At 45.8% G+C, this 9276-nt stretch overlaps 1 protein-coding gene across 1 annotated transcript in view; it reads left to right on the top strand.

Annotated features, from left to right (window-relative positions):
* Window positions 1-1087: 1087 nt before the first annotated feature.
* Window positions 1088-9276, top strand: part of LOC109938053 (large neutral amino acids transporter small subunit 2-like) — a 45690-nt gene continuing 37501 nt past the window's right edge. Inside the window, 2 exon segments of the mRNA XM_048605937.1 lie at window positions 1088-1228; window positions 5825-6023. Coding sequence (XP_048461894.1) covers window positions 1088-1228; window positions 5825-6023 — 340 coding nt within the window.

Below are 9276 nucleotides of genomic sequence, written 5' to 3'. Positions count from 1 at the left end.
ACGTTCCGCTGTTATGTCTAGGAAGGGTAGTCTGTTATTGTTCTCTCCTTCTTTTGTGAATTTTATGCTGGTGAGATTTGTTGTTTATGTGTCGGTGGGTTTCTTCTAGTCTTGTGTGTTTGATAATCACGAAGGTGTCATCTACATATCGGACCCAGAGTTTGGGGTGTATAGTGGGGAGTGCTGTCAGTTCTAACCTTTGCATAATAAAATCCGAAAGAACTGCGGATGCTGTAAATCAGGAACAAAAACAAAGTTGCTGGAAAAGCTCAGCAGGTCTGGCAGCATCTGTTTTTGTTCCTAACCTTTGCATTACTGCATCTGCAATCAATCCTGATCTTGGGGATCCCATTGGTGTTCCGTTGATTTGGTTGAATATACGGCCGTTGAAGGTGAAGTGGGTTGTGAGGCACAGATCCAGCAGTTTCAGGGTGCTGTCCTTGTTGATGCTGTTGGTGTTGTGCGGGGTGTGGGGTGGGGAGGGGTTGGGGGGTGGGAGAGAAACAGAGCCGGAAGTGATGCCAACCACCCCAGCAAACCAAGACATATAACTAACAAACAGGACAGAATACCAACGCTTCACCAGAGGCACACTGACGATGTTACCCAGCAGGATGACGAAACGTCTGCAATCAAACACATCGGCCCAGTGAGCAAGTCTACAGCCTGAGACTAGTTTAGTTTGGGAGCCTGGTTGGCATGGATAAATTGGCCCATTCGGTCTGTTTCTGTGCTGCATGACTCTATGACTCTTCTTCAAATGGAGTTTCAAAGTTCTTCAGTTCTGAAGAAGGATCATACCAGACTTGAACATCCAAAGGGAAAGGTGAATCAACTGTAGCTAATGAAAGAAGTTAAATATTGCATTATATCCAAGAAAGTGACTGATTAGAATGTCAGCATTAGCAAGCCTGAGGACTGGGAGCTATTTAAAATGCAGCAAATGATGGCCAAGAAAGTAAATATGAACAAAACCTATGAGGAACATGAAGATGGACTGAACAAATACTTCCCTAGGGATGTTGAAAGGAAAAGATGGACTAGGACAAATGTGGTCCCATTACAGGTCAGAACAGGAGAATTTACGATGAAGAACAGGGAAGTGGTGGAGAAGCTCAATAGTTCCTTTGTGTCTGTATTCATGGAAGAAGAGGCAGAAAATCTCCAACAAATCCTCAACAATGAAAGGACTCGTAAAACAGAGCAACGAATAGAAGTTCACCATGAGGTAATACTCGAAAAGTTATCTTGGTCAAGAGTGATAAATCCTCTGAACTAGGTGAGCTACATCCCAGCATTGAAGGAGTTGGCTTGAAAGATAGTGAATTACTCATAGAGTCATAGAGTCCTACAGCACGGAGACAGGCCCTTCAGCCCAAACTGGTTCATGCTGAACAAAATGTCCATCCATGGTAACCCCATTTCCCTGCACTTGGCCCATGCCCTTCTAAACCTTTCCTTTCCATGTATTTGTTCAAATGCCTTTAAAATGTTGTTAATGTACCCGCCTCAACTGCTTCCACTGGCAGCTTATTCCATTTGCGTACCACCCTCTGTGTAAAAAAGTTGCCCCTCAGGCTCCCATATATTCTTTCCCCTCTTTCCTTAAACTGATGCCCTCTAGTCCTCGATTCCCAAATCTGGGAAAAAGACTGAGTGTATTCACCCTATCCATGCCTCTCATGATCTTATTCACTTCTATAAGATCCCCCCCTCAGTCTCCTACACTCTAATGAAAAAAGTCCCAACTTGTCCAACCACTCCCTATAACTCAGTCCCTTCAGCCTTGGCAACAACCTTGTAAATTTTTTCTGCACTCTTTCCAGTTTAATAACATCCTTCCTATAGCAAAGGTGACCAAAACTGAACACAATACTCCCAGTGCGGCCTCACCAACATCCTGTACAACTCCAACGTAACTCCTACCTTATATATTCAATACCCTGACTGATGAAGGCCAGTGTGCCAAAAGCCTTCTTCACTGCCCTGTCTATCTGTGACTCCACTTTCAGAGAACCGTACTCCTGAACTCCAAGGTCCCTCTGTTCCACTACACTCCTTAAGGCCCTACCATTCACCATGAAACTCCTAACTTGATTTGACTTTCCAAAATGCAACACCTCACACTTATCTATATTAATCTCCATTTGCCATTTCTCAGCCCACCTCCCCAGCTGATCAAGACCCTGCTGCAATTTCTGATAACCTTCCTCACTGTCCACGATACCGCCTACTTTAGTGTCATCTGTAAACTTACTAATCATGCCTTGTACATTCTCATCCAAATCATTAATAAAGATAACAAACAGCAATGGGCCCAGCACTGACGCCTGAGGCACACCACGAGTCACAGGCCTCCAGTTTGACCAGCATCCTTCCACTGTTACCCTCTGCTTCCTATCATTAAGCCAATTGTGTACCCAATTTGCCAGCTCTCCCTGGATTCCATGTGATTTAACCTTTCAGAGCAGCCTACCATGTGGAACCTTATTAAAGGCTTTACTGAAATCCATATAGGCCATGTCTACTGCCCTGCCCTCATCAACCTTCCTGGTCACTTCATCAAAGAATTGTAACAAAATTGTGAGGCATGATCTCCCACGCACAAAGCCAAATCAAACCCTGTCTTTCCAAATGCGTGTATATCTTTTCCCTCAGAATCTTCTCAAGTAACTTACCAACCACAGATGTTAAGCTTACTGGTCAATAATTCCCAGGGTTTTTCTTTGCAGTCCTTCTTGAATAAGGGCACAACATTCGCCACCTCCAGTCTTCCGGGACTTCACCTGTGGCTAAAGATGATGCAAATATATTTCCAGGGCCACCACAATTTCTTTTCTAGCCTCTTGCAAGAGTTCTTGGATATATCTGGTCAGGACCAGGAGATTTATCCACCTTTGTACATTTCCGGTACTTCCAACACCACCTGTACTGTGATATAGACTGTTCCCAAGTTCCCAAGTCTTCATGTCCTTCTCCATGGTAAACACAGAGGAGAAATATTCATTGAGGACCTCACCCATCTCCTGCGGTTCCACACATACATGTCCCCTTTGGTCCTTGAGGGGTCCTATTCTCTCTCTAGTTATTCTTTTTCCTTTAATATACTTAAAGAATCTTTTTGGATTCAACCTAATCTTCTCATCCAAATCTATCTAGTGCTACATTTTCACTCTCCTGATTTCCCTCTTCAGTAAACTCCTGTATTCCCTATATATCTCCAGGGATTCCCTTGATCCCAGCTGCCTGTACCTAAACCATGCCTTCTCCTTTTATCTCTTGTCATCCAGGGTTCCCTAATCCTGCCAACCTTGCCCTTCACCCTCACAGGAGCTTATAGACCTCAAACTCTAGTTATCACACTCTTAAAGGCCTCCCACTTGCCTGAGGTCCTTTTGCCTGCAAACAAACTGCTCCAACCAACCCCTGCAAGCTCCTGTCTAATTCCATCAAAATTCATCTTGCCCCAGTTTAGAACTTGAGCCTGTGGACCAGTTTTGTCCTTTTCCATAACTATTTTAAAATTAATAGAACTATGGTCACTGGTCCCAAAGTGCTTTCCCACTGTCCTGCCCTACTTCCCAACAGTAGCTTGTGTGTTGCCCCTTCCCGAGTAAGACCCTCTATATACTGCTTAAGGAAACTTTCCTGAACACATTTAACAAATTCCACCCCATCTAAGCCCTTAACACTTTGTCAGTCCCAGTGTGTGTTAGGAAAATTAAATCCCCCACTGTGACAAGCCTATTGCTCCTGTAAGTCTCCCCAGTCTCCCTGCATATTTGTTTCTCTATTTCCCGTCGACTGTTTGGGGACCTATAGTCCGACCCCAATAACGCCACCATCCCCTTCTTATTTCTTAGTGCCACCCACAAAGGATGATCCCTCAGTTCTTTCTGACTACTACTGTGATACTCCCCTTAATCAAAAATGCAACTCCCCCTCCCGTCTTTCTTCTATCTCTGTCCCGCCTAAAGAACCTGTACCCTGGCACATTAAGCTGCCAGTCCTGTCCCTCCCTTAGCCATGTTTCTGTAATGGCTATAATATCCCAGTCCTATGTGAAGTTGTTGACTTGCTCCCCGAGCTGCTTTGTTTTCGTTCAGACGTTTTGTCACCATCATCAGTGGAGACTCCGATGAAGCGATGTTATTCTACCCCGCTGGGAATTTATACTGTCTGGTCCGTTATGGTGAGTAGTGTCATTTCCGGTTTTGATCTGTATGGGTTTGTATGTGGAGTCCAATTCTATATGTTTGTTAATTGCCTTATGGGTTAAGACCCATGCCTCTAGGAATTCCCGTGCATGTCTATGTTTGGCCCTGGCTACTATGGTTACCTTGTCCCAGTTAAACTGATGGCCTTCATTGTCTGAATGTACCGATATTAAGGAGAGTTCATCATGCCATTTTACTGCTAGCTTATGTTCATGTATTCTGATGGCTAGTTTCCTTCCTGTCTGTCCGATGGAATGTTTGTGGCAGTCAGTGCAGGGTATTTTGTAAACCACGTTGGTTCTGCATGTTGTGGGAATGGGGTCTTTAATCCTTGTGAGTGTTTGTCGTAGAGTGGCTGTGGGCTTGTAGGTCACTGTGATTCCTAGTGGTTTTAGGAGCCTTGTTGTCAATTCCAATATGTTCCTGATGTAGGGAAGTGTGGTCGGTGTGTTAGGGCGTACTGTGTCCCTCCTGTTATGTAGGTATCTGTGGATGAAGTTGCGGGGATATCCCTTTAAAGTGAGGATCTTGTATAAAGTGTTCTTCCTCTTCCCGGCGTAGTTCTGGGGTGTTGCAGAGTGTCCTGGCCCATTTAAATAGTGTCCTAATGCAGCTTTGTTTGGGGACGTTGGGGTGGTCGCTGTGGAAGTTGAGGATTTGATCTGTATGGGTTGCATTTCTATATACTGAGGTTTGGAACTCCCTGCTGGTCATACGCTCAACTTTGACATCCAGAAATGGAAGCTGATTGTTGTATTCTTCTTCCCTGTTTAATTTAATCCCAGCGAATACACTGTTGATGAGGTGGTGGGTCTCTTCTAGTTTGTTGCGTTTAATAATGACAAATGTATCGTCTCTGTACCAGATCCAGTTTAGGTTGAATGCGGGGGAGGGTGGTGTGTTCTAGTCTTTGCATGACTGCTTCTGCGATGAGCCCTGAGATGAGTGACCCCATTGGTGGACCGGTGATCTGTTTGTATATCTGACCATTAAAGACAAAGTGTGTGGTGAGGCACAGGTCTCGTAGTTTGAGTATGTTGTCCCTACTGATGGAGCTGCTGGTCTGTGTCCCTGCTTCCTCTCATAATGTGGTCAGTGTTTCTTTGGCTAGTGGGATGTCAACTGATGTGAATAATGCTGTGACGTCAAAGGATACCATAATCTCATTGTCACAGATTTTTATGTTCTTGAGGGTATGGAGGAATTCCTGTGTTGAGTGGATGGAGTAGAGTGATCCATCTACTCGGTGTTTCAGTCTCTGTAGGTCCTTGGCCAGTTTGTGTGAAGGTGTGTCCAGTAGGGAGACAATAGGTCTGAGAGGGATGTCTGGTTTGCGTACTTTAGGAAGTCCATAGAAGTGGGGGATGTTTGTGCCTTCTGGTTTCATTCTCATGTAGCCCGTCTTTGTTATCTGTCCTACATCCTTTCATCTCTTCAGTTTAGTCCCACGTACCTATCCACGTCCTGAGTTCATCAACCCTACCTGTTAACCATCTTGCATTGAAGTAGATGCAATTTAATCCAACAGGCTTTCCTTGCTCCCTGTCCTGTTCCAGCCTGACCTGTCTCTTCAACTTGCTATTTCTGATTACTGTATCTCCTTCCAGCCTCACACCTGCCTCCCTGCTGTCGAGGATCCCACCCCCTCTGCTTTACTGTTTGCTTTGCTGGTTATCTTTCAAAATTCTACAGAACCTGAAATTGTTACCAAGGATTGGAAAGAAGCAACTGTGACCCCACTGTTTGACAAGCGAGGAAGAGGGACAACGGAGAACTATAGCCCTCTTCATCAGAAAGGCAAACTTGGTCAGAACATTTCTGGTCCTCTTATCTAAGGAGGATAGACTGACATTGGAGAAAGTCCAGAGAAGGTTCATTCTGCTGATCCTGAGTGTGGAGGGACTGTCTGATGAAGTGAGGTTGTGTAGGTTAGGAGTTTAGAAGAAAGAGAGGTGACCTTATTGAAACATACAAGATTCTTAGGGGGTTTGACGGGGGAGACACAGGAAGATTGTTTCCCTTGTGGGAAGGTCTAAGACCAGAGGGTATCATCTCTGAATAAGGGTCAGACATTTTAGACAGCGATGAGAAGGAATATCTTCTCTCAGAGGGGAGTGAATGTGTGGAACTCCATACCACAGAGAGCAGTTGGGGCTGGGTCATTGAGTATATTCCAGGCTGAGACAGACAGATTTTTAATCAGGAAGGGAATCAAGGGATAGGGAGAAAAGGCAGGAAAGTGGAGTCGAGCATTAGGAAATCAGCCATGATCTCGTTGAATGGTGGTGCAGATTCGATGTGCTGAATGGCCTACTGCTGCTCCTATGTTTTGTAGTCTTATGGGAATAACACTTGACAAACATGTTGGAGATTTTGAGGATATTACTTGCATTATTATTAAATGGAAATCAAGGAACGTGGTGTATATGGATCTTCAGAAGGTGTGACGCTGGAGATTAGTAAATGAAACTAGCGAGCGTGGGATTGGGGGAAATAGACAGGTATGGATTAAGGATTGTTGAACAGATAAAAAAAACAGAGAGGAGGAATAAACAGGCCATTCTCAGGATAATGGGTTGTTACTCGTGGGGATGAGTGGGACTGAGTCCACAGCTAATTACACTCTGGGCAATGATTTAAATGTTGGGAGCAATGACAATATTTCTGAACTTGCTGATGGTGGCACACTGGGTGTGAGGTATGTTAGCAGGTTCCCCACGCCCCTGTCTCAGGTGGCACACCACAAGGCTCAGGTAAATGTGCTGGGGACCTCCCTAGCAGGGAGTGGAATTGTACAGAGCAGCGATGGCCCATTGGTATCCTTGCTAGATCATTGATCCTGTGACCCAGGTAATGTGGACCTGGGCTGTAATCTCACCACAGCAGGGAATCTTGCCTGGAAGTGACTCCTGACCTACATGAGCTCCTGCTGGGAATTGTGGGAGAGGATCCTGCCCTCAGGAGATGATCCAATTTGTTGGTGGCACCAACTGTCCCAGAGTGCTCCCTAGTGGTTGCTGCTGGTACTGCAGGCTGGCGCAGGGGCTTGAAGGGAGGGTCCCACTTGGGGCTTTAGCCAAGGGGGTGCATGTTCAATACTGTGGGGAGGGCAAAGGCACCCCCCCTCTTCCTTCCCACTATTTTGAACACTTTGAATCAATAGGGCAGGTCACTCTCACCAAACATCTTATGTCGTCAGGAAGTGTAACACGAGAGTCCAATGTCCTTTAAACAAGCTCCCTTAGCCATCAGTTACTTGTTCACCTTTTGGAGGGGGGGAGTGGTCTGTTAATTTCAGCATGATCCCACCTCAGTATTATGGGGGCTGGGTTTGGGGATCTGTTGGAAGGTGACAGGCTAATCTCCCTCGCTGTCGGAAAACCCAGGCTCCGGGGAACGTTGGCTCCGGGGAACGTTGCCTCCGGATTATTGAGTCGGAGGCAAGCCAGACAATTCACCAATGTATTGCACACTCAATGCAATGAGCAATAATCCACAGGGTTCAGGAACTTTCACTTCCCCTTAACACATTGAGCTTCTCACAAAGTTCATCCTTCAGTTCCCTCAGTATTCTGTTTCCTCCCCTCTGTTGGTTCCAACGGATCATTCTGTGGAAATGGTGGAAATATCTGATTGGAAAGCAGCTTCAGAATTATTTTTCTTTGTCTCCGATTTTAGTTTTTAATGATTTGGATTCACACCTAACACCATTTGATATGATCATGGCTGATCTCACCTCGGTTTCTACTCCACTTTCTTGCCCGCTATCAATTACAACATTTAAAAGATATTTGGACAGGTATATGGATAGGAAAGGTTTAGAGGGATATGGGCCAAATGCAGGCAAATGGGTCTAGTTTAGCTTAGGAAACCTGGTCAGCATGGATGAATTGGGCCAAAGGGTCTGTTTCCAAGCTGTAAGACACTATCCTTAACCTTTCAACCCATTACTAATTAAAAAATCTGCCTAGTTCCTCCTTAAGTTTACTCACTGTCCCAGCACCACTGCAAACTCTTAAATATTGAATTCCACAGGTCCACTACCATTTGAGAGAAGTAATTTCTCCTCATCTCTGCTTTAAATCTGCTGCCCCTTATCCTAAAATGGAGGCCTCTCCTTCTCTGTTACTCCACACAAGGAAACATCCTCTCTACGTCTTTCGTCAATCCCTTTACCTTCTTCCATACGTCAATAAGATCCCTTCTCATTCGTCTAAACTTCAAAAAGTAAAGGGCGAAACTGCTAAATCTGGCTTCATAAGATAATGTCCCAGACACCACCATCACCGTCCCTGGATATGTCCTGTCCCATCGGCAGGACAGACCCAGCAGAGGGGGCGGCACAGTGGGATACAGTCGGGAGGGTGTTGCTCTGAGAGTCCTCAACGTTGACTCCGGACCCCATGAAGTCTCATGGCTTCAGGTTAAACATGGGCAAGGAAATCTCCTGCTGATTACCACATACTGCCCTCCCTCAGCTGATAAATCAGTATTCCTCCATGTTGAACAACACTTCGAGGAAGCACTGAGGGTGGCAAGGGCAAAAAATGTACTCTGGGTGGGGGATTTCAATGTCCACCGCCAAGAGTGGCTCGGCAGTAGCACTGCTGATCAAGTTGGTCGGGTCCTAAAGGACATAGCTGCTAGACTGGATCTGCGGCAGGTGGTGAGGGAACCAACAAGAGGGAAAAACATATTGACCTCATCCTTACCAATCCGCCAGCTGCAGATGGATCTGTCCATGACAGTATCGGTAACAGTGACCATCCCTCACAGTCCTTGTGGAGACAAAGTCCCGCCTTCACATTGAGAATATCCTACATCGTGTTCTGTGGCACTATCACCGTGCTCAATGGGACAGACTTCACACAGATCTAGCAATTCAAGACTGGGCATCCATGAGGCGCTGTGGGCCATCAACAGCAGCAGAATTGTACTCCAGCACAATCTGTAACCTCATGGCCCGGCACATCCCCCACTCAACCATTACCATCAAGGCAGGGGATCAACGCTGGTTCAATGGAGAGTGCAGGAGGGTATGCCAGGAGCAGCACCAGGC

This window comes from Rhincodon typus, chromosome 15, assembly GCF_021869965.1.
Source record: "Rhincodon typus isolate 14 chromosome 15, sRhiTyp1.1, whole genome shotgun sequence".
NCBI lineage: Eukaryota > Metazoa > Chordata > Chondrichthyes > Orectolobiformes > Rhincodontidae > Rhincodon > Rhincodon typus.
The sequence above is the reverse complement of the archived record's forward strand: the minus strand, read 5'-3'. Positions and strand labels throughout refer to the sequence as shown.